This window comes from Eumetopias jubatus, unplaced genomic scaffold, assembly GCF_037043125.1.
Source record: "Eumetopias jubatus isolate StellerSeaLion01/CBP00866 unplaced genomic scaffold, mEumJub1_p1.0 scaffold_10, whole genome shotgun sequence".
In the NCBI taxonomy this organism is placed as follows: Eukaryota; Metazoa; Chordata; class Mammalia; order Carnivora; family Otariidae; genus Eumetopias; species Eumetopias jubatus.
In genome coordinates, this window is record NW_028274816.1 from 77,505,658 (window position 1) to 77,530,294 (window position 24,637).

The following is a 24,637-nucleotide window of genomic DNA, read 5'->3' on the forward strand; positions in this document are numbered from 1 at the left end:
GATCATGGGGAGACATTCGATGAGCTCCCCAGGGCAACAGGGACCCGTACGTGGAGATGGGGTGGAGAGAACAGAGCTGAAACCCAAGGGCTGCTGCCCTGGGGAGGTGGGGTCTAGAGCAGGAGACAGGTGTGGACGCCTCACTGGAGCTCATGAAGCTTAGAAAACCTTCCTGCAAGACTTCCCTGAGCCAGGCCCGAGGTTCTGAGTCTTTGCTTACGACACTATTGTCCGGGCACAAAGCTAGGGATCCAGGAACACATGGTGACTTACAGCTGGTAGTCTAAGGCACCCAGGGGTGTGGGTTGGAAGAGGCCACTGAGACCAGCTGCCCCAAGGGGGAATCTGAAGCCAGAGAAGGAAAATGGCCAACCCCGCATTGCATGAACTGAGCTGATCTTCAGACCTGGAGGCTTTCATCACCATGTGTGCAAACCTAGGGCCTGAGAGCCGCAGTTGGTTTGCAGATGTGTTTTGATTGTCTGCCAAGGTTTCTTATTTGTTCTTTTTTCAAGATGAATCAATGACCAACGCTTACATATTAGACAATGTCAGGTTTCTCTTGAAAAATCTAAAGATCTGGCTATAGTCATTGCTGGGTCGCCGTTTGTCCCCATCAGACAAATGTGAGTTCTCCATTGGCTGCAGTCCCCACCCACCCTCATCCTTTGCACTTGTTGCTCGCAAACGCTGTAGGCATTGTCTTCCAGCCTTTTGAGGTAGATCAAGCAACAGGGAAGGATCCCACGCCAGGGCCCCTCTGTGTTCAGACCGGTGGATTGGATCCGTCTGCGCCACTCGTTCCCAAGGGCCAGGGCTGATCTGCCTTGCTCACCATGGCATCCAGCACCAGCCATAGTTAGGGCTCATGAAGGACACGTGGATCCATTGCTCCAGCTGTGGGTGTTCATAGTGGGGGCGTCCCCGAGGATTCAAGGGGAGGTAGCGCATGAGCTGGGCTCAAAGGGGCAGTATGTGCTTAGGGAGAGAGGGAGAATTGGGGTTCCTAGCCTCCCCAGTCTTGGTCTCTGCTGAGGAAGAAGAACGGAGAAGGGGGGGAGGCAGTTTCCAGAGGGGCTAAGATACCACAGTGAACACTGCATTCCATGTGCCAAACACAGAGCCATGTGAGGGTCGTGAGCAGGGCTGTCCTAAATCCCAGTGCCTGAGGAAGGTGGTCATGCAGGTTAATGGCAGGAGATGGGGACTCATGGGGAGGCCAGACATCAAGAGCTCCTAACACTGGGGTGGAGGCCAGAGGTACACCCTAAAGAGGTCTTCTGTGAGGGAGATTCCGAAGGAAACCCCGGAGACTTTATCTATGGGGTGAATGCTCAGAAGGCACTTCCTATTCACCTGAGGTTTATTCTTAGGGCTTTAGATTTAATTCTAATAATAACCTGTAAGATAGGCGCTCTTCTCATCCCTGTTTTCAGATGAAGAAATAAACACAGAGAGGTTAAGTGACTTGCTCAAAGTCACACAGTGGGGAGAGAAGAGGAGACAGGAAAGGGGTGTGAAATAACAGTGTGTTTGGGCAGAAGGGGTAGGTGGAGTGGATGAACAAGGTAACAGAGATATAGATGAGGGGGAGGCGCAGAGCCCTCGGGCCCCTGGGGAGCCTCACCTCTCTGTGGCCACCTGGATCCAGAGCACATCGTCTGGGGAGAGTAGTGGGCAAGATCCTGAGCCTCTGGGCCAGCCAGCTGGTGGGGCGGGAGGAGGGAGTGCAAGGCGCAAGCCTCTGGCCCTTTGGTGATCAGCACCAGGCAGCCCGCCTGTCCTCCCCAGCAACGTTGACTGACTGCTGGGCAGAGAGCCCCCGCTGCTCAGGGCCAAAGCTCAGCCGCTCCAGGGCCCCGAGCTGGCTGATGAGCTTTCCCGGTGCAAAGAGCCCAGTGTGAGCCTCAGTGTTGATGTCAGGTGTAGTAGACACAAGGACAGAGCAGTGAGGGACAACCAGAGTCAGAGGTTAGATGAGACAGCCGGAGGGGCCCCACGGCTCCGGGCACTGGGTGGAGGGGTCCTCCCTACCTAGAAGAAGGGGCGACCCATGGGCAGCCACTGGGCACGGAGAGAAAAGAGGTGTCCATCATAAAGCGGGTTCAAAGCATATGAGTGACCATGTCACGCACTGGGAGCACTGAGTGCTGGACCCAGGTCTTGGCCAGGAGCCAGTCCTCAGCTGTGTCCCTGGGAAGGAAGACGGCACTGTCTGGGCCAGGTGTCTGAGTGAGCTGGAGTGGGGGCTGGTTCACGGGCAGGGTAGGCATCAGGTGGAATCTGGCTCTAGAAAGTGCAGCCTGTTACCCTGCCCATGGGGCCAAATCACATGGTCCTCTTCTTTACTAGCTGTATCTCTTCGGGAAAATTAACTAACCTCTCTGCGACTCAGGTTCTTCATCTATAAAGTGAGGTTGATGGGTGTGCCTGGGTGGCTCAGTGGGTTAAGCACCTGACTTGGGCTCAGGTCATGATCCCAGGGTCCTGGGATCGAGCCCCGAGTAGGGTTCCCAGCTGAACGGGGAGCCTGCTTCTCCCTCTGCCTCTCCCCCTCCCCTTCCTTGTGCTCTCATTCTCTCTCTCAAATAAATAAATAAATAAATAAAATCTTAAAAAAAAACAACACAGTGAAGTTGATTGATAATCATCCCCTCTTCCTTGGGTTGCTCTGAAAGATTAACTGAGTTAAACCTGGCGAGGTACTTAATGCCAGCGATGGATGTGGTCGGCAAGGTATGAAGGTTTCCCCTTCTGATCACTTCTAGCACAACAGGAAACGGTCACTGGGAGGTGAGTCAACCTAAGGCCGCCTTGTCGGCACATGGGGCAGAGCCTGGTCAAGGGCTCCTGGTACCAGCCCAAAGTCACCCAGATCCTGAGTTGTGTGGTGCAGAGACTGGAAGGCTGGAAGGGAGGGCGTGGAGACGACTTCCAGAGGGGGTTCCGTGTTTAACTGCTGGGAACGTGGTCATACTGTCAAAGGAGCATGATTCAGGAGAGTCGATTTGGAAACCCATGTCAAGGTGGTTTGCTCTCTGACACTGAATATCACAATGTTCCCATCAAGCTAGAGATGAGGGCAGGGAGGGGCTGGTTGGGTTAGATGCGGTGTGGGGATTTGCAGCATGGTGGGGGGGCAACCTTGCGGTCATCCCGAGGGTAGGATGTGCCCCCTGGCACGCCCAGCCCTCCCAAGGTCCTGCTTTGCTGACCTGGATGGTGAGGGGCAGAAGGGGCCCACCGAACTGGGGGGGGCAGCCAGGAACTGGGGCAATTCGTTAATGGTGCTGGGGCAGCCCCCAAGAGGTTGGCATGGCTCATCAGTTACAGAGGGCCCCTCTAGGGGAGAAGAGGCGGAGGAAGTGGAGGGCTGAGGGAGGGGACAGCCCTGTGCCTGTCCTGCAGTTGGGGCACATCTCATCCCAGTTGGCCCACAGAGGGGAGGGAGAGTAGCTCTAGGGAGCCTCAGCAGACCAGCTGTAGGGCATCCTTAGTAACCATGACAACTGGCAGGGGCCCTACAAGTGCATGGGCCCTGGCAAAGAAGCAGGAGATAGCACTCCCCACTCAGCCCTCGCTCGCTGTCCCAGAGCAACACCCCTCCCTCCAGGGGCGAGCAGCAGGTGCTGGGTTAGAGAAGGCGCTGAGCTAGCTGAGAAAGGGGTCACTGCAGGGCTGCAGGGCTGGGTGGAAGAGACAGGTCGGGGGTGGGAGCTTGGGCTCTTGAAGGCACTGGGATGGGAGGGAAGACAGGCTGGACCCCTGGGCCCCTCACCTCTGGCTTAGCCTGCAGACCGGTCCCGGGCTGGTGCAGCACAGGGGTCCGTGGCTTCAGTGATGGGGAAGTTCCTTGGGATGCCGAGATGGTGCTGGACCAGGATGGGGATGAGGCCATTCAGGAACTGGGAGGTAAAGAAACACACACTCTGCAGAGAGAGTGGGTGTGGGGAGGGCCACTTTGGCCACCCAAGCCCCAGCCTCTCACACTTTACGGCTCTGGGGACCCAGATCTCCAGCTTCCCGCATCAGTCACTCCCTGATGTTCCCTTTCTCCTACTCCAGCTGGTTGGACGACTGGACTATTAAGTGGTTTCTCAGAACAAAGGGGGTTGGAGGCTTGGGTTCCACCCGAGGAGCCACTGATTCCGCAGCCCCACCCATTCCTGGGTACATCTCAGGTGCTCCCCGATGTGATGTGAGCCAAGACTGCATCTCGGATTTGAGTGGACTGTGAGAAAACCAGGCCGAGGAATGCTGGATACAGCAGAGCCCAGCTGGCTGGTTCATGCTTCCTAGGCCGCGGCTCTCCCGTGGTCCCCCCAATTCCCCGTTAAGACTCCCCGGGCCCGTGTGCTGGTCTCCTGCTCTCGCCTTCCCCGGGCTCACCAGGCTCACTGGTGCTCAGTCCCAGGTCCCCGAGCCCAGCAAGGTCCTCGCGCGCCTGCTGTCCAGGGGTCCGGAAGGCCCCAGGAGACAGGTGGCCTGCAGGCGGTTCTGGGGAGACCCTGAGGTGCCTGTCCCCCTGTGGGTGCGCACCTGCTCTCTGCTCCTGTCGCAGAACTGGGTCGGCTTTTGGCTCCAGGACACTTCCCGTCGTCCCCTCCTCCAAGGTGCGCTGGGAGAGAGCTGTTGGTGCCTCCTCCTTTGTGGCTCTCTCCTGTCCCCTCCCAGCTCTGGGGGCCCGTGTCCTGTAAACCACTCTGAGTCACCCTGTGTCCTCCCTCTCTCCATTCCTGCATCTTGTCTCTTGCCTCTTACCTTGGTCCCCTCCTCAGCTCTTCCGCAGGTTGGTGGGGGGTGGGACATGATCTGCTCCGGGTCCTCCCAGGGGAGTGAGCTGAGGGGCTCCAGGCACGCCCAGAGGCAGGGGGGAGGTGGGGAGAAAAAAAAATTACAAACACGAGTCATAAAATTAGAATGAACACAAGTCAAAGATTTAAGTCAACTCGGAAAGGTGGTAACGGCGGTTCCAAGAATAGTTAAGGAGCTGCGTGTTTAAAGGTATTCATAGGCATGCCTCCTTTAGTTGTGTTTCAGTTCATTGTGCTTTGCAGATATCGCTTGTTTTCCTTACAAACTGAAGGTTTGTGGTAATCCTGCATCGAGCAAATCTACGGGGGCCATTTGCTCACTTCTCATCTCTGTGTTTGGTAATTCTCGCAATATTTCAAACTTTCTTTTCATTACCTTTGTTACGGTGATCTGTGATCAGTGATCTCTGATGGTACTATTGCAATTGCTTTGGGGTGCCATGAACTGTGCCCATCTTTGGTGTGGGTGTTCTGACTACTACCCAACCGACGGGCCATTCCCCAGTCTCTCTCTCTCTCTCCTCTGACCTCCCTATTCCCTGAGACACAGCAAAATTGAAATGAGGCTAATTAATAATAACCCTACAGTGGCCTCTAAGTGTTCAAGGGAAAGGAAGAGTCATGTCTCTCACTTGAAATCAAAAGCTAGAAATGGTTATGCTTAGGAAGACACGTTGAAGGCCGAGATCAGCCAAAAACTTGGCCTCTTGTGCCAAAGCGAACCAAGTTGTGAACCCAGAGGAAAAGTTCTTGAAGAAAATCAAACTGCTACTCCGGTGAACACACGAATGATAAGAAAGAGAAACAGCAAGAAGGCTGATGTGGAGAGAGAGTCTCCGTGGTCTGGGTAGAAGACCAAGCTAGCCCCAATGTTCCCTTAAGCCAAAAGCCTAATCCAGAGCAAGACCCTAATGCTCATCAGTTCTGTGAAGGCCAAAAGAGGTGAGGAAGCTGCAGAAGAAAAGTCTGAAGCTAGCAGAGGTTGGTTCAGGAGGTTTAAGGAAAGAAGCCGTCTCCATGACATAAAAGTGCAAGGTTAAGCAGCAAGTGCTGATGTAGAGGCTGCAGCAAGTTCTCCAGAAGATGGAGCTAAGTAATGAAGGTGTCTACACTCAGCAACAGATCTTCAGTGTAGATGAAAGAGCCTTCTATTGGAAGAAGACGCCATCTAGGACTTTCATAGCTGGAGAGGAGAAGTTAATGCCCAGCTTCGAAGCTTCAAAGGACAGGTTGACTCTCTTGCTAGGAGCTCATGCAGCTGGTGACTTTAAGTTGAAGCCAATGTTCATTTACCATTCTGAGAATCCCAGGGCCTTTTGGAATGATGCTAAGTCTACTCTGCCTTTGCTCTAACAATGGAACAACAAAGCCTGCTTGACAGCGTATCTGTTTATGACATAGTTAACTGTAGGGACCCACTGCTCAGAAAAAAAGGATTCTTTTCAAAATATGACTGCTCATTGACCATGCACCTGGTCTCCCCAGAGCTCTGGTGGAGATGGGCAGTAAGATGCATGTTGTTTGCATGCCTGCCAGTGCAACAATCATCTGCAGCCCACGAGTCAAGGAGTCACTTTGACCTTCAAGTTTTATTATTTAAGAAATCTATTTTGTAAGGCTCTAGCTGCCATAGATAGTGATTCCTCTGATGGATCTGGGCAAGGTACATTGAAAACCTTCTGAAAAGGAGTTACCATTAAGGACATTTGTGATTCAAGGGAAGAAATCAAAATATCAACACGAACAGGAGTTTGGAGGAAGTTGATTCCAGCCCTCAAGGATGGCTCTGAGGGGGGTCAAGACTTTAGTGAACACGGTCACTGCAGATGTGGTGGAAACAGCAGGAGACCTAGAATCGGAAGTGGAGCCAAGAGATGAGACTGAATCACTGCAATCTCCTAACAGAGGAGGAGTTGCTTTTTTTTTTCTTTTTCAAAAGTTTTTAGTTAAATTCTAGTTAGTTAACATACAGTGTAATATTAGTTTCAGGTGTACTATACAGTGACTCAACACTTCCATCCATCACCCGGTGCTCATCACGACAAAGGTGCTCCTTCACCCCCATCACCTATTTCCCCCAACCCCCCGACCCTCTGGTGATCATGAGTGTGTTCTTAAGAATTAAGAATGTTTTTTGGTTTGTCTATCTCTCTGTCTTTTTTTTCCTTTTGCTTGCTTGAGTGAAATCATATGGTATTTGTCATTCTCTGACGTATTTCGCTTAGCATAATACTCTGCGGTTCCAGCCATGTTGTTACAAATGGCAAGATTTCATTCTTTTTTATGGCTGAGTAGTATTCCACTGTGTCTATATACCACATCCTCTTTATGCATTCATCTGCCCATGGACACTTGGGCTGGTTCCATAGTTTGGCTATTGTAGATAATGCTGCTATAAACATCGGGGTGCATGTATCCCTTTGAATTAGTATTTTTGTCCTCCTGGAGTAAATACCTAGTACTGTGATTGCTGGATCATAGAGTCGTTCTATTTTTAACTTTTTGAGGAACCTCCATACAGTTTTCCAGAGTGGCTGCACTAATTTAGAGGAGTTTCTTTTTACAGATAAACAAAGAACACGGTTTCTTAGATGGAATCTACTCCTGGGGAAGATTGTTGAAACAACAACAAAGGGTCGAGAATATTCCATGAACTTCGTTGATAAAGCAGCAGCAGGGTTTGAGAGGACCAACTCTGATTTTGAAGGAAGTTCTCCTGTGGGTCAAATGCTATCAAACAGCATCACCTGCTACAGAGAAATCGTTCGTGTAAGGAAGAGTCGATCGATGCAGCAAATTTCACTATTGTCTTATTTTAAGAAATTGCCAGTCACTCCAGCCTTCAGCAGCCACCACCCTGAACATCCAGCAGCCATCAACACTGAGGCAAGACCCTCCACCAGCAAAAAGATGAGGACTCGCTGAAAGCTCAGATGAGACTTAGCATTTTTTAACAATAAAGTATTTTTAATTTAAGGTATATACATTTTTTTTAGATTTTATTTATTTATTTGACAGAGAGAGAGAGAGGGGCAGGCAGAGGGAGAAGGAGAAGCAGACTCCCCACTGAGCAGGGAGCCCAATGCGGGGCTCGATCTCAGGACCCTGGGATCATGACCTGAGCTGAAAGCAGATGCTTCACTGTCTGAGCCACTCAGGCGCCCCGAGGTATGTACATTTTTTAAGACACAACGCTATTGCACTTTTTTTTTTTAATTTTTGAGATTTTATTTTTAAGCAATCCCTACACCCAGTGCGGGGGTTGACTTACAATTCTGGGATCAAGAGTTGCATCTTCCACTAACTGAGCCAGCCAGGCACCCCGCTATGACACACTTAATAGAGTATGGTATAAACATAACTTTCACATGCACTGGGAAGCCAAAAAAATTCATTTGACTCGTTTTTACTGTGATGGTCTGGAACCCAACCCACAATATCTCTGAGGCAAGCCTGTATAGGCAATTTGAGAAAGTCAGGCGAGGATTTCTGGTTTAGACACAAAACTAGCCGATGTCCCTAAGGGAAATGAACTATAACCCTTGGGGTTATCTTTTTTTTACCAAACGGAAATCATTTGCATCTCTACCAGTCACAAGTTACGTGAACTTCTCATAGACCGAGGCCTTTATTAATAATAAATAGCAAAATCAAGGGATGGTACATGCTTCCAGAAAACTAAATATCCTTGAAAGGACAGGCAGTTGTCCTTTTGACTTTATCATTGTTGGATAGTTTTTCTTTTCTTTTCTTTTTTAGAGAGAGAGAGAGAACATGCACAGTGGGGGGAGAGAGAGGGAGAGGAAGAATCTCAAGCAGACTCCACAATGAGCATGGAGCCTGACGCGGGGCTTGATCTCACAACCCTGAGATCATGACCTGAGCTGAAACCAGGAGTTGGATGCTTAACCGACTGAGTCACTCAGGCGCCACCCCGCCTTTTTTTAGTAAGATACCTTTTATAAGTGGTTCGCTGGATTAAACTTCTTTTTTTCTTTTAGATTTTAAAGTCTGATTGAGACTTCTGGAAAGGTCTCCCCCAAAGGCACGCTGTTCCACCATTATACCAGGACTCGGGTGCTTCACACCCTTGACAACTCTGGGTATACTTTCCTAATGATCAGTGAGATTAAATATCTTTTCACAGGTTGGTTAGACATTGAGGTTTATTTTATGGACTGTCTTTTAAAAAAATTTCCTATTATGTGCCTTCTTTTCTGCTGGGTTATTCATTGGTAAAAGCTCTTTTTATACTTCAGATATTTGCTAAGGTTACACATCTTCCCCTCTTTGTTATGTGCCTGCAATTTTATGCCTGGCAATGCCCTGCCTCTGCATTGTTTCATTAGCCCTTTCCGTGCTAATGTCTTAGAGTCTTGCATCTCTGTTTCTACCCCTTTTGCTGCCACCTACCCACACCTTTGTCCCCCCTCCTTCCCTGGTGACTCACTCTACCCAGTGCTGGAACACTGGGCAGGGAGTGGCAGGGGTAAGGGATGCTCCCACCCCACTTTTAGGGCCCTGTGCCCTACACTCCCTCATTCCCTAACTGAAAGGCTGGAGTTGGGGTGGTTAAGAGGGAGCTGCTCCTCCCCCTCTGGCCAGCAAGCCCAAAGAGGGTAGGGGTCTCCACAGCATGACTCTGGGATCTGGGTGCCCAATGCCTTATTGTCCATGAAGAAGTCCCCACCCTAGGCCAAGGGGACCACGACTCTGAACTAGATTTCCCCTAGAGGTGAATGTCACCTTAACAAACTTCTCTTCTTATGGCTCATCAGCCAAGAGTCCAAGGACTTGGGTATGTGGGTGAAAAACAGAGGAGAGACAGACAGAGACAGAGAGAAAGAGAGAGAGAAAGAGAGTCAGAGGGGTCACAGGCCTGGGTGGTGGAGGGGGTGGTGGCTTCTCCAAGGAGGACTGGAGACTGACTGCTTGGATTTTCACTGCTGAGCTGCCTTGGTTTCTCCATTTTCTCCAGATGATAGTTGCTCCCAAAAGACACACACTGAAGCAAATACTGGTTTACTGACTGGAGCACAATTGCCTTCCAACTCAGTAGTTCATCCCTCCATCCGTCCATGTTTCCGTCCATCCATCCATCCATCCATCCACACGTACGTACATTCAGTCATTCTCCCTTTTATCCATCATCAGACAAACATTTGTCAGCTCTCTCTTGTGTGTCAGCACAGTGCTGGGCACCAGGAATATAAACTGAATGAGACCCAGCTCCTGCCTTTAAGAAACTCATGGTCTAGTTGGGGAAACACACAGGTAACTGTGAAGGGGCACGGAAGGGTTTGAGGAATCATTTGGGTATGATGTCCTCCACTCAACACCTACTTACTGAGCTCCTGCTATGTGCCAGGCACTGTGGTGGGCAGTTATGAACCCTGTCCTCATGAGCATGCAGTCTAGTGATCAAGGGGAGGAGGGGGCTCATGTCTTCTGGAGCATGCCTCCAAGGTAGCCTCAAGGGCGAGGGAAGGATGGGGGAGGCATGCCGGCTCTTAACTGCCTCATCGTGGAAGTGACATACATTGCTTCCTCCACAATCCATTGGCTGGTATTGGTCATATGGCCCCAACCTGAGCTGTTTAGTGAGCACAAGCTTTCTGCCACAGCAACTAATGGCTTCTGCCCCTCCAAGTCAAGTCCGACAGACCTTTCCTCGTGGAATTTGCATACTGAAGCAAAGAATTCAAAGACAAATGTGGTAGGAGCTTGCTCATTCTGACAGCAGCGCCTGAGGAGGTTGTGCATTGGGTCCTGTGCCCAGAGCCTCCTTGGGTCCTTCCCGAGGGCGGTGTGCAATGCTTTTTTTTTTTTAATCCCTTGAGACACTCAGTTTCTTCTCCATTTTTATTGCTTTTATCGCTTAAGTTATCAGGAATTGTCTTCTGTTGCTTGAAGCCAAAGAGTTTAAGAGCTCTATATCTCTGACTCATTTGTGGCACACAATCTCAGCTGGGGAGCTGCCTGCTAGCACTTCCTAGAGCATCACTCTCTCTCTCAGTGGTCATGTTTGTGTAGCGATTCAAATACCTATTGCATTCTGTCCACACTGTTTTATAAAACTTAGTGAACCTCAAAAACCAAACCTACAATATGAGGCAGAGGTGGAAACCATTAGGTGAATTCCAAAGAGAGCCATTTTGGCCTTAATGGATGACTCTTGATTTGGGACAAGAAGAACAGAAAGGAAGAATGTGTATGCAGTGCTGGAATTCCATCACTGAGGACTGAGGACTGAATCTGGAAGGCAACATAGGATTATTATGGCTCTGCTATTTTGTGATTCTCTGGAAATGGAACCCGCTTTATAATATGCAAGCTTTTTTGTCCAACTTTGGAACAAGTTTTTAGGAAAGCATATATGGGTACTGCCCAGACAGTTGTCAACTTCCTTCTGCCCTGCTTCTGGTGGCCCCTTCTTAGTGGGTTGTTCATTTTTATAGCTGAGACCATAGGTCACTATCAACCTCTTGGGCAATTTTTTGACCTGCCAGGAGGGCCGCCCTGCATCGGGCAACCGTTAGGCCCACTCAGCTGTGGTCAGTGGGATCAGCGGGTATCAGGGGATCCCCCCCATCATAATGTAATGCAAAAATGCAAAGCAACACAAAGTCATAAAACCCTTTAAGGGAGCTATGGGTGTTCGAGCACTTTGAATCTTGGAGTCTTCAAAAGGTATGGTACGGTGGTGCTGTTTTTTGGAGTCTTTTGTTTCTCTGTTTTGTTTCTGTTGTTTTGTGGTGTGTGGGGTGAGTTCCGTGTGGTTTGGTTGTTCCAGGAGAGGCATATGGGGGCCTGGTTTTATGGGGTCCAAGGGATGCCTCAGAGCACCCTGTTCTCCAGGGGATTTAGATGGATACGCTGTTTTCAATGAGCGGAGGGTCCAGGTAGGTGTAGGGCAGTGACAGCCTCTGGTTCCGCTCCCGGATATCTTTTGAGATCTGGGCCAGGCGGCTCTGGAAGGCGGTGATGCTCTGCTGAGGAGCCTCCTCCATGAAGTGCTCCTCTGGGTAGGTGCCCAGGGGCCTCTGGGAACCAACCACAAGGTTGAGTGAAGGAACTGCTCAGCAGCTGGACCCCCGTTAACCGTCCACCCTGGGGACCTGGAAGTAGCCTCCCTCTGAGCCTCAGCCCTCTCCCTCCCTCTAGGCAATGAGGGTCACTGCAGGCAGCTCTTGGGGACTGAAAGCTCAAGTCGGAGTTTTCCGAGGGGCGTCCCCACCCCCCAGCGTGATCTCCTTGCAGCTAGGGTGACTCTGCCTCAACTCATTTGATCATTTGACCCTCCTGGTGAGATGTCCAACATTCATGTGTCCCCCTGGTAAAGTTCAGTGGGGTGAAGAGACCCAGCGCCTTGAAGGCAGCATGGGGTCTGTGCCAGAGAAGGGAAAGGACACTCCCTCGCACACCCCAGAGCTGGCCTGGCCTGGCCCCCAGCCCCACACTCACTTGGTCCCCAGGCTCCTTGCTCAGTATCCAGAGGGCAATGATAATGTCACATGTGGCATTGACCGGCGGGAGGGTAGCTAGAAACCCCTCTGGTCTTGTCTGGCCTTTGGAGGTGGGGGGTGGCAGCTGCATGGTGGGAGGCAGGTTGGGCATCCAGACACAGGAGTCAAACTGAAAGCCAAGAAGGCAACGTTGAGCCCTGGGAGCCTGGCCCCCTTCCATCCCACCGCCCGGGCACCGACCCTCCTCACCTGCCCGGCGCTGACAGCGTAGTGCTTGGCTGAGCAGTTGAAGATGACCATGGTGACATACTGGACCAGGGCTTCCCGGGTCTCCAGCGTGGAGGGCACACCTGCGGGGGGAGGGGCGCCAGGCAATGCGGCTGCCAGGGTCCTCAGGACCCCGCTGCAGGGGACTGAGAGTGTGGCCCAAGGGCTGAGGACCCCGTACCTGAGCTCTCCCTGCCCAGGAAGCCCTCCGAGAAGATCTCCCACACCCAGGCTTGGAGTTCATTGTCATCATGCACCGATGCATCACTTGGGTAGTAGATGTTGATTATTTCGGAGACAAAGCTGCAAGGTGCACTGGGTTCAGTCCCGACTTTTGACCCTGACCCTCCCTCCCTGAGGAGCAACACGGCTCAGTGTCATTCATATCCAGCACCCCCTCCTTGTCGGGAGCCTCCCTGGGCCCTCCCGCTCCTCTCCCGTCTTCTTGCCTCCCCCAGCCCCCGGCTCGTTGGAGACGGTCACCTCACCTCTCCACTGCACCCCAGATCTGCAACCCGTCATCCCGGTAGTAGTAATTTGGGATGTCTTCGACTCCTCGGGCCCGGATATCCTCGGGCAGACACAAGACAGAATAGCTCAGCTGTTCCATGTTCCTCTGTATCAGTTCCGAGAAGCCTCCAATGCCAATGCCTGTGGACTGGAAGACAGAACTCCTGGGTGCTGGAGCGCTGGCCCCGGAAGCATGAGGCAGCACTGGCGGGAGACACGGGGACTCTCCCATCGCCACCCTCCCTGAAGCAGACCTTACCCGATCTACCACCTGCCCTGGGGCGATGAGCAGCTCGCGGGCAAGAGTGTTGATATGCAGGGTGTACCGAGTGTGGGGGATCAACAGCTGTAAGGGTTGGAGAAGACACAGGTGAGTGAGGTCTGGGGCCAGAGAGGCACAAGTCTTATAAATCACCCATGGAAAGAGATGACAGCGACAAGAGGACCAGCCGGGGACAGGGATCAGGGCCCCAGACCTCGTGCCAGGGGCTGGGCTTCCACCAGCATTCTGTTCTATGACCTGGGCCTGGCACCTTCCTCTCTCTGGGCAAATGAAAGGGCTGATCTGGAGGAGCACTACGAGCCCCCCGGCTCTGGCATCCTGTGATTTACTAACCCGCGTGCAGGCAAAGCACCATGAAAAGCGGGGCCCGCAGAGCAAAATGGAACCATCCCCGCAGACTACCAGGCCCTGGGAGCTGCCGAGGGTCAGAAAGAATCAGCCTGGACTGGAGAGGATAGAAAAGGTCCTGCATCCGGGACTCAGGAGACTGCCTAAGTAAGATTCAGAGAATCCAAAGAGCCGTGGATCCCGCATGGGAGAAATTTCTGCCCTTCGGAGAAGAGATGCCCCAGGTCCCTGGGGGAAAGGAATGTGGGCCATCTGAAGCGGAGCCCACGTTAGAGACATGGGTCTCCCTCCCAGGGTTCCCTCGCCCCTGCTGCTGTCTGCAAGCAACCTGCTGTTCCCTCAAAGCCAAGTGCACGCTCTGACATCTGCCTTAGATTTCCCCTAGGAATGGGGCTTCTGGGCAGCGCTGGCTGTCCCTCTGCTCTCCCCTAAGAAGTCCCATGCAGCCCCCTCCCTCCCGCCAGCCCCTGTGCCCCTCGCCCCGGCTCAGGGCCTGTGGGAAAGCAGGCTGCCAGGGCTGGCGTGCTGCAGCAGGAGGGGGGCTCTGCGCCCCCGCCCGGAGGAAGAGGGCCACGCGGGTCCAGGCTGCTGAGCACGCCCGGGGTGCAGGGACACAGCGTGGGCCACGTTGTCGAGCCACGGACCTTGAAGAGTGGATGACAGTGAGGCAGCTGGTGCAGCGTGGCCAAGGTGAACACCTCGGGCAGCAGGTGCGTATGCAACAGGTGCGTGACAGCCTCGTGGACGGAGAATTCGGCATTCCGCACCCATGTCTTGGCCAACAACCAGTCCCACCTGTTGTCGCTGGGCAGGAAGATGGGGCTGTTGGGTCCCGGGGTCTGGCTGAGCTGTAGGAGGAGTCGGTGCAGGGAGAGGTGGCCGTGGGCTGTCTGCGCTGCGGGGCCCCTCCGTCAAACCCTTCCCTCCTCCTGGCCCAGCCGCTGACCTGGATGGCGAGGGGCAGCAGCGGCCCTCCCCCGGGGCGCTGGAACAGCAGGGTCATCGGGGCCGCGGAGAACTGGGGCTTCCCATTCACGACGTTGGTGCGGATGCCAGAGAGGATACCAGGAACAGGGAGCCCCTCTGCAGTAGGGAGAGGGGGAGCAGGGGTTGCCTCTAACGGATGCAGGGGCGGGGCGGGGAGAGGACTCAGGGCGGGGGAAAGACGTCTGCCCAGGAGAGGGTGCTGTTGGTGAGCAGCACACGGAGGTCCTTAGGAACTAAGAAGGTGGGCCTCTCCAGCAGGGGACCGTCCCAAGGCACCGGGACGGCGGTGTGCAGGGCCTGGACCCCCGAGCCCCTCACCTCCAGCTCAGCCTGCAGACTGGTCCCGGGGCCCAGCATGGGGGCCACCATGTCATCAGTGACGGGGAAGTTCTCTGGCAGGTGGCGACAGCGGCGGATCAGGACAGGGTTGAGGCCATTCAGGAACTGGGAGGCGAAGAAGGCGTCCTCCTGCCAGTGTTTAAACACGTACTCTGCGGGGGGGAGGGCAGCGGGAGGAGAGGGGGGCCGGGTCATCTCAACATGGAAGCTCCCACCCCGTCCCTGGGCTTCATGGTGGAGTTGCTTGCTCCTGGGTCCATCCCAAGTTCCCTTCGCTTCGCACTCTGTAGCTTTCTCAGCCTGGGCTTCAGCCTCTGCCTCTCACCAAGCAGCAAATCTGAGTCCCCAGCCCACCCATCCTCCTGTCTACCTGACGCCCAAGGCCAGGATTCAGCAGCTTCAAACACAGCACTGGGGGCTACGGCTCCGGGCCCACCTCTCCCATCGCCTGGCGTCTGGGGACCAGCACCCCCATCCAGCTGGTCGCAGGCAGAGCTGGGGACCACTCACACGAGCTCCCTCTCCTCCTCTTTCCATCGGTACCCATTGATGCTCCATCCTGAGTAGCTCTCACCCCACCTGTTCACCCCGTCTCTGCTGTAACTGCCCTGCTGAGGCCACCATCCTCTGCTGACCATGGCCGGGGCCTCATAACTGCTCCTCCCGCTTCCAGTCACGCCTGCTAACACCCTGCCCCCCACAGGGCACATCTGGCTGTTCAGTCCTTGCCTGGCAGCCAGCCAAAGCTTCCCACTGCATTTGGGAAAAGCCCGAGTTCCCACCCTGGGCTCCCCAGCCCTGTGTGCCCTGGGGGTCCCGTGCACCTCCCCCACTCTGTCTCTTATCTTCCCTCCCTTTAGCCAAGAGAGAGATCTCTCCCCCCGCCCCCCTCAGAAGGCCTCTGGTCCTTCCAACTTCAGGGCCTTCGCATTCACTGTCTCCTAAGCCCAAAACGCACTCTGCCCATTCTTGGTACCGTTAATACCTACTCAACTTCAAGGTCTCAACAGACACGTCCCCTCCTGGGGACAGCTTTCCAGGACACCCCCCCCCACTGCCCAGATGAGGCAAGACCCCCTTTTATGTACTTTTGCTGGGGCCAATGAACAGGTTTCACAAGGGAAACTCAGTATTTTGATTTTGAGCCTATTGTCCACTCACCTGCTCAACTGTGAGCCCGGTGGGGACAAAGACTGTGTCCACAGCCCTAACCCAGTGTCTGATGGGTCACTGCCCAGCAAATGTCTGTTGGATTAAGGGGCGTTAGAAGGTTAGGGATGCGCCCAGTCTCCACCCTCTTTTGTATCTGTGGAGGAAGTAAGGTCTAGCAAGGGACAAGGACCTGCCCAGGGTCACACGGTGAATCAGTGCTTGGTTTTCTGAGGCTCTGGACAGCTAGGAGAGCTGAGGTCTCAGGGAAGAAGTCAGGAGCTCCAGCCCGAGTTCCTCACCAGCGGCTGGAGTCTTGCGGAAGTTCAACATCCTTCTCATCTCGTTCAGACTCTTCCAGGGCCCCTTGCGGTCCAGTAGCCCCTTGAGTTTCAGCTCTATAAACCTGTCAGGGGGTATCAAGGGTGGGGAAGGGGCTAGAGGCCCTGGGAGACCCTCCCCTGTCAGCTGGCCTTATCCTTCCTAGGCTCTCGAGCCAGCCCCCAGGTCCCCAAGGAGCCACTGCCCCTGAGGTCATCATGGTCTCATGGGAATTGGTGGTGGGCAGAGGCTGTGCCCTGGGTAGGACTGTGTGACCCACATCCTTGACAGTGGGGGAGGGCAGAAGGCGGGAGTCCCAGGGCAGCTGAGGCCCAGGGTCGGGAGGGAGTGGGCATCCTTACGCAGAGCTGACTTTCAGGTAGAAGCAGGAATTCTTCATGACAGAGTATTTGATGTTGAGATCCAGATCTTTCACAGACTTCTCATCCAGACAGTGAGGCCAGCCTGGACTGTAAGTCTTCCAGCTGGAGGGAGGAGCAGGAAGGTGGTCCACAAGAAGGCTCAGGGAACCCACCGACTGGGGCAAAGGGAGAGGTAGGGCCCTGGAGGCCCTCATCAGAGCCAGCCCCCTTCTACGAGCGAGGGCATTCCCAAGCTCTGTCCCTGCCTCGTTCCCACTGCTGACTGGTCCAGGCCTGGGCACCTAACCAGAGCTAGGCCTAGCAACGTCCTTTCTGGGGAATCAGATATCGGGTCCAAAATGGAGTCACTTGTGCTAAGCCCACATCTGCAAACCAAGGCTTCATGCCTAACCTATCTGCAAGGTCAGTCGCTCCCAGGAACGTGACTAACCAGTCAACCTGGAATTACTGGGTCATCACCAGTGAGGTGATCTGCCTGATAGATCCCCACCTTTCCCCAAAGGAAGGTGATCTTGCCTGAAACAATCCGCTTTTTTGCTAGAAAGTTCCTTTTTCTGCCCCCATCTGCCTAGAAAAGCCTATCATTTTGTATGGCTCCTCAGAACTCCTTCTCTGCTAGAGCGGACACTGCCTGATTCGCAAATCATCAAATAAAGCCAACTAGATCTTCAAACGGACTCGGTTGAATTTTTTTTTTTTTTTTTTTTTTTTAACAGGGCTGAGCCAGAGAGACTATCTGTCTGGATATCTGGACTACCACATGCAAACATAGGGACTGTTAGTTATGACCACTTTCCACTGTAGGGACTGGGACCCAAAGAAAGCTGTTCTACACAGGGAGAAAGAGAAACGTGAAACAAGAGAGAGAAAGCGTCTAGGCCCCCAGAGACAGGGAGAGAATCACCTTGGTTTCTGGGCTCTGAGATCTGGCTACCCCCAGTCTGCTTGCTGGCCTATTTTTTTTTCTTGCAACCATAAAATCCCTGACTCACACAGATGCATCTCACGAGGGAGTTCATGTAGGCTTCAGGAGCCTTGGGCAGGAATCCCATGGAGAGGCACGGTTGATTTCCATAAGCTTGAGGGGGGCCAGAAATTTACTCTTCCCCAGGCCTCCAGCATCTTGATCAAGCAAGCAATACAGCCTGAAGACTTTGGGTGCAATGGTAAAATCCTGTCCCCGGAAGCTGAGCACACCCCCCTACCCCGCCCCAGGCCAGTCCTCCTCTTATTCAATCAGTCAGTCATTGCCCTTGGGCTGGAACTTTCGACTTCAAAGAACAAGTGGCAATTAAAGTACACTACTCCTAAGTGGCGGCCCAACCCTGCTTCTCACAGGGGAGTGTACAAACCCATTCACCCAGAGACCTTGGTGAAATGCAGGTTCTGATTTAGCAGGTCTGGAGTGGGTGGGCCCCGGAGCCTGGGAGCTCCCAGGTGATGCTGACACTGTGATCTGAGGCCATACTTCAAGGCCTGAGGGCCTAGACATTTGGAGCCCAGGTAGCTGAGAGACCTGGAGCAAAAGCCTGCAGCCCAGGCTTCGGGACCAGCTGAGTTGGCCAGAACACGACCTTTTGAAAACCTGCCCCTGAGCGCCCTGTGGTCCCCGGCTTTGTCTGCCTACCTGCAGCCCCAGCTCCCCTGCAGCTTCCACCCCTCACCAAGGCAGCCTCTGGGACCCAACTCTCCCAGCTGAGCCTGGGGCAGAGAAAGGGCCCTTCTCCCACCTGCCCTGCAGTATGAGTTTCCTGGGCTTGGAGGGGGACGTGGATTTCTGGTTCCGCCCAGATTTCCAGGAGGATAAAACAAGTCTATGGATGAAAAAGGCCCACAAGGCAAGCAAGACGCCTGCAGGGGTGAGGCATTCCCAGCCCTTGTTTGCCCGCACCAGAATGCTCCAGAAGGCTGGTTACAGCAGAATTGTTGCAGGCACCCTCGGTATTCAGCAGGCCTGAGGGTGTCGGGGAATTTGCATTTCTAACAAGCCCCCAGATGCTGATGTTGTTCCCCGAGAGGACTGGCGAGGACTTCAGTCTGTGTCATCCCGGCTGAACCCAGGCAGCCCCACATCCCTTGGGTGACCCCCGCTCCCCCCCCCCCCGCCCCGCACCAGCACCCCACAGTAGCCCCTCCTCACTGGTACGAGTCCTGCCTGGCCTGCAGCTCTTCCTGGCGCTGTTGCCGGAGGATGGGGTGGTCGTCTGCCCAGGAGACCTTGGCTGTGAGCGCACAGGAGCGGGTGAGGAGGGCAGAGAAAACGCCTCCCGCCCCCCTCTGCCCCAGCTGCTCTGCCCTCCGCCCTGGGTCCCCTGCTCCCACACCGGGCTGCCCCCTCCTCCTCCCCAGGGGCCACACCGGCCGACCTCTCCACTCCCCTTGCCTTGCCCCCACCAGGCCCGACGTCCCCGCCCGGCTCACCGGCCCCTGCGCGCAGCGCCAGGCTCCCCGCGCCCTCCAGCCACTGGTAGCAGGGGAAGCGCAGGGGGGCGCCCCGCGGCGGCGTGAGCTGGAACCAGCGGCAGAACCAGGCGTCCCGGGCCACGGCCCCGACCGGGACCGGCAGCAGCAGGGGCGCCTTGTGCACGCGCAGCAGCAGCACCGCGCCCACGTCCTGGGGGAACTCCAACTGGAAGTCCTCCACCTGGAGGGGAGAGGCTTAGGATCCGAGGGGCCCGTCCCCTGCTCCCTCCTCCGCCTCCACCCCGCCCCGCAGGGCACTCACAGCGCCCGCGCTGAACTCCTTGCCCGCGTGGTCCAGGCGCAGTGGGGGGGTCTCTCCCCGGGTCCCCACGATGCTGATAGCTATTTTGTTCCACGTGCCAGCCCCGAGGGCCTCCCCGGTGGACACTCTCACGCTGAACTTGGCCATGGTGCCAGCCCAAGTCTGGCTGTCTGCGGGGCCGCTGAGACCTTTAAAGCTGGCGGCTCAGCTGGGGACACGCCCCGCCCCGCCCCGCCCCGCCCCGCCAGGTGCCGGTCCCGCGCGACGGATTGCTGTCCCCCATTCCAAGTGCGCACGGAGCCCCTCCGCCACCTGGTAAGCAAACACACGCCCGGCCCAGGGCGGAGACGGGAGGGGCTGGGAGGCTCTGTAGTGCCGGGTGAGCAGGGACTGGGTGTCCTGAGGTTTGGGGACCCGGACCTTTCAGGGATGCAAGGCCAGAGAGAGAGTCAGGATCCAAGCGGGGGGTGGAGATACATTTGGGCCCCTCTTTGTTTCTTTGCCTTCTTAGCCTCTAAAAGCCTCTGCAGCCCCACCTCCCCACTTTCTACAGCTCTTCTTGGCCTGCGTTCACTATTTTATTGCGGCCAATAAATAATTTTGAGAACCAACCATGTACCTCGTACTTCCTTAGGTACTGTGAAGACTGCCAAGGCAAGACCCAGTCTTTACTCCGTTGGAGGTTAAAAATCAAGTGCGAGAGAAAATGAGTAAGCGAACGAGGCAGGGATGCATCGAAGGAGAGAGAGAGATGTCAGGGAGGAGGTATGGGGTTCGGTTTGGGGGACTGACAGACTTGGGGCCTCTGGTCTGGAAATGCTCTCTGAGATGCCTAGTAGACATCCAAGCAAAGAAACCACGGCCGGGTCTAGAGCTAAGGGCTGCTGTCGGTGCCCCTGAGCATGGGCACACAGGTGTGGCTGAGATCCCTAGGCAGAGAATGTAGATGGAGAAGAGGGAATGGGCTGTGCCCTGTTAGTTCTCTGCCATTTGGAAGTCGTGGAACGCGGAGGCAGATCCAGGGAGGATCTGTCAGTGAGGTACAAGGAGGACCCGGAGGGGGTGCTTCATGAAAGCCAAAAGATCGGTCAAATCTGAGAGTTGCATCAGAGTAAGGCAGAAATGATTCCTGGGTCTGTCAACAAGGAGACCTCAGAGTCTGTGCCATGGGCTGCTGAGCGTGATTAAGGCAACCAGCCCGGTTCTGTGCCACCAAGCTCTGGCGGGCACGTGACCAAATCCCACAGTAGTGTCTGGGACCCCGCCCGGAGCCTTGCTGGTGGTCTGGTGGGGGCCGTGTGACCGGGAATGGAATTCCAGTGGCGTACTCCTACATACCTTTACCTCCACCCTCCTGGAATCCCTCTAAAATACCAAGTTTAAGGCATAAACCTACAAGGACAGGAAAACGAGTATGGAAATGTCAGCAACTGATTTAACAGACAGGAGAAGGCAGAAGCCCAGAATTCCCACTTCAAAACCCCCCAAGATCTTATGAATTGGGAGACAGGTGCTCTGAGAGTAGTAGAACACAGGCTGATGAGACAGAAGTTTTTATGAGATGCCATTAGGACCCCTCCTCCCCCCAGATACCCTCCCTTACCTCACACAGCCAGCAGGAGACCTTCCCCCTTCACCCTCTCACAGATGTTTGGAGATTTCTTTTCTGGAGAGATTGACCTAAAGGGAGTCTGGACTTGGCGATATCAGTTAGAGCTGAGGGTGGGACACAACATTTAAAATTGGAGGATGGGGTGAAAGTCTACACACTGAGCAGTGGGGGTCCCAGTCCCTTTTGCTGGTTGGGTCCAAATCTGTTGGCAGCCACTATACTGTACCCCCAAACTCCACCCAGCAGTCAAGACTGGAGGGCTTTTCTCTAGAGGAACTAACCAGCTCAAGTGTCATGTGGGGTCCTCCAGTGAAATGGCCCTGTTCACACACAGTTCCCCATCAGCTTTTGTTGACTCACTCTTAAAGATGAGTGTGTGGCCAAGGATCACCAGACCTTCCTTGAAGGCTTATATCTAAAAGACAAGGATCAAAACAAACAAGACTGAAGGAACAGACAAGGTGGGGAGCAGAAGAGAATTTAAAAAAAAATTGTAATTTGTATCCTCAGGGAGAGGAGAGCTTATAGCTATAAGAAATATTGTTTCTGGGCAAAATGTTTGGATTTTATAAATCACCCATTCTTTTTTTTTTAATTGTGGTAAAACACATACAACCTAAAATTTACCATTTTGACAGTTTTTGAGAGTGCGGTTCAGACAGCACATTCACAATGCATCACACTCTGCATTCACTGTGGTGTGCAACCATCCATCCCCACCGTCTCCAGAACTTTGTCATCATTCCAAGCCGAAACTCTCTATCTATTAAAAGGCAAAGCAAAACCATTCTCCCCACCCCCAACCCCTGGTACCCTCTATTCTTCTTTCTGTCCCTGAATTTGACTTCTCTAGGTACCTTATATAAGTGGAATCACACAATATTTGTCCTTTGTTTCTCACTTAGTCCATTTGGCATAATGCTCTAAAGTAAGTGCCGTGCCCAACGTGGGGCTTGAACTCACGACCTCAAAAGCAAGAGTCACGCGCTTCACGCACGGAGCCAGCCAGGCACCCCTTTATTCATTTTGCGGGGGGAGGCTATTGTGAATAATGCTGTTATGAATACTGGTCTACAAATATGTTTGAATCCTGTTTAATTCTTTTGAGTATATACCTAGAAGCAGAATTGCTAGATTATATGGTAACTCTATGTTGAATTTTTTTGAGGAGGCACACATGCTGTTTTCCACAGCGGCTGCACCATTTTTCATTCCCACCCACAATGCACAAGGGTTCCAATTTGCCCACATCCTTGTCAACACTTGTTCTTTTTTGTATATTTGATCATCGCCATTTTCATGGATATGAAGTGGGGTCTTATTGTGGTTTTGATCTGTATTTCCCTGATGACGTGTTGAACATGGCTTCATGTGCTTATTGGCCATTTGTATATTTTCTTTCTTTCTTTTTTTTAAAGCAGTTTTTTAAATTTTTTTTAAAGATTTTATTTATTTTTCCACAAAGAGAGAGAGACAGTGAGAGAGGGAACACAAGCAGGGGGAGTGTGAGAGGGAGAAGCAGGCTTCCTGCTGAGCAGGGAGCCCGATGTGGGACTCGATCCCAGGACCGTGGGATCATGACCTGAGCTGAAGGCAGACACTTAACGACTGAGCCACCCAGGTGCCCCCATTTGTATATTTTCTTTCTCTTAAAAAAATATTTAAGTAATTTCTGCACCCAACGTGGGGCTCGAACTCACAGCCCCAAGATCAAGAGTCAAATGATCTGGGGCACCTGGGTGGCTCAGTCGTTAAGCGTCTGCCTTCGGCTCAGATCATGATCCCAGAGTCCTGGGATCTAGCCCCACATGGGGCTCCCTGGCTCAGGAGGCAGCCTGCTTCTCTCTCTCCCACTCCCCCTGCTTGTGTTCCCTCTCTCACTGTGTCTCTCTCCGTCAAATAAATAAATAAAATCTTTTTTTTAAAAAAAGAGTCGAATGATCTTCCAGCTAAACCAGCCAGGTGTCCCCATTTCTCTATTTCCTGTAGAGCATTGTCTATTAATGTTCTTTACCCAAACCATCATGATTATGATCCATTGTCAGGTCACGTTTTCCATTTATCATGTAACTCACATGCAAGAACAACACATTTCTAAATATATTCAATATTTTTTTATTTGTAGGTCACTCCGGTAGCATAAATCAATATTGCCCGTATGTATGTGCCCGGCGCAGTGAGGCTCAGAAAAAGTAGCGATGCTTTCTTGTTTCCCCCCCCTAAAATGCATCTTCGGATTCCCTTTCTCCGCTATTTTCTGCTTCCTTTTCCCTTTTATAAATTTAAGTGAGTCTATTTTAAAGGAAACTTTGTGTCCCTACTGTAAATTGAAAATCAGTTTCAGTTCCCAGAAGAGAAGATCACAGGAGACATGAGTACTATGAGAAAGGTTACTCAACTCCAGGTGGATTCGTTTGCAGCAGCTGGTTCCTTGTTCCATGGAGAGTTATTCACAAGGTACTGTGCTGGGAGGATGTTAAAGCAACAGCACAGCGAATTGGCACTCTCTCTCTGATGTCACGAGAATTGACTTGGGATCCAGTGTGACCCTGCACCTCCTGGGCTCTGGCCTGGAGCACGGTTGCGCAAGACATGCCCAGTAGCCCACATGCATCTCGGTGCTTATTAAAAAAGCCACTTCCCCGGGCCTACCGACCTCACACCGGGGAGGCAGTCTCCAGAGACTGGACTTTGGGGGATGTACATTTTCAATAGGCACGCCTGGTGATTCTTCTTCAGAGCTACTGCCCTTGAGCATTTCAATATTTACCTCTGTTCTGACAGGGTCTTCTGGGAGATGTCATCGGACCCTTCCAGATACAGAGGAAGAAATCAGAGCCCTGACTCAGAAGGAACTTACTCGAGGCTTAAAAAATGTCAATCAGATCAAGTACGCCCCTGCTTTGAATTCCTGAATGCCCTGGCTCCTCCCTATCTTCAACCTCCCTCCCTCCCTTCCCTTCTCCCTTCCTTCCTTCTTTCCCGCCTTATCCTTTTCTTTCTTTTAAATTCTAAAATCTTGATCAAAGCTATAGATGCACAGGATTGAAAGATTTTTTTTTTTAAAGTTGTTTATTAGAGAGCATGAGAGAGATCACGAGCAAGGGGGTGAGGAAGAAGCAACTCCGATGCAGGACCCTGGGATCATGACCTGGGCCGAAGGCAGATGCTTAACCAACTGAGCCACCCAGGTGCCCTAGATGCCCATGATTTAAAGAGACAAATAGTTCTGGAAGTGTCTCACCAATAACAGCTGTCCCCGGCACCACTCCTGCTGTTTTCCACTCATTAAAGACAATAACTTTCCTCTCTTTTGGTTGATAATCTTGGTATTGATTGCCACATCTCAAACAGCATGCACATATCGATACTTTATTTTTTATTTTTTAAATTTTAGGCAGCAATCGGCTCCCCACTCTGGAAGAGAGAATTG

General features: G+C 53.0%; 1 protein-coding gene across 4 annotated transcripts; it reads right to left on the reverse strand.

The window, feature by feature from the left end:
- Positions 1-11,677: 11,677 nt before the first annotated feature.
- ALOX15B (arachidonate 15-lipoxygenase type B) lies at positions 11,678-19,766 on the reverse strand. 4 transcript variants are annotated; one of them, XM_028125110.2, is made up of 14 exons: positions 19,593-19,766; positions 19,289-19,511; positions 19,008-19,089; positions 16,847-16,969; positions 16,466-16,569; positions 14,979-15,166; positions 14,635-14,769; positions 14,333-14,536; positions 13,317-13,403; positions 13,036-13,205; positions 12,729-12,850; positions 12,530-12,630; positions 12,279-12,449; positions 11,678-11,857 (listed from the first exon to the last, which is right to left on the reverse strand). In XM_028125110.2, the coding sequence occupies exons 1-14, from the start codon at positions 19,737-19,739 to the stop codon at positions 11,678-11,680; spliced, it is 2,037 nt and encodes a 678-aa protein (XP_027980911.2). In that variant the 5' UTR covers positions 19,740-19,766. The 4 variants fall into 4 exon arrangements, with proteins under 4 accessions (XP_027980911.2, XP_027980912.2, XP_027980913.2 ...); XM_088027242.1 differs by having other exon boundaries at positions 11,697-11,924; positions 19,593-19,739; XM_028125111.2 differs by lacking the exon at positions 13,317-13,403 and having other exon boundaries at positions 19,593-19,739.
- Positions 19,767-24,637: the final 4,871 nt, after the last annotated feature.

Excerpts from the sequence above, each read along its gene's own strand:
- ALOX15B (XM_088027242.1), bottom strand. The coding sequence starts at position 19,739 with ATGGCCAAGTTCAGCGTGAGAGTGTCCACCGGGGAGGCCCTCGGGGCT. Across the intron at positions 19,512-19,592 it reads AGGAGTTCAGCGCGGGCGCT|GTGGAGGACTTCCAGTTGGA; the intron begins GTGAGTGCCCTG and ends TCTCCCCTCCAG. Across the intron at positions 14,537-14,634 it reads TGCTGCCCCTCGCCATCCAG|CTCAGCCAGACCCCGGGACC; the intron begins GTCAGCGGCTGG and ends CTCCTCCTACAG.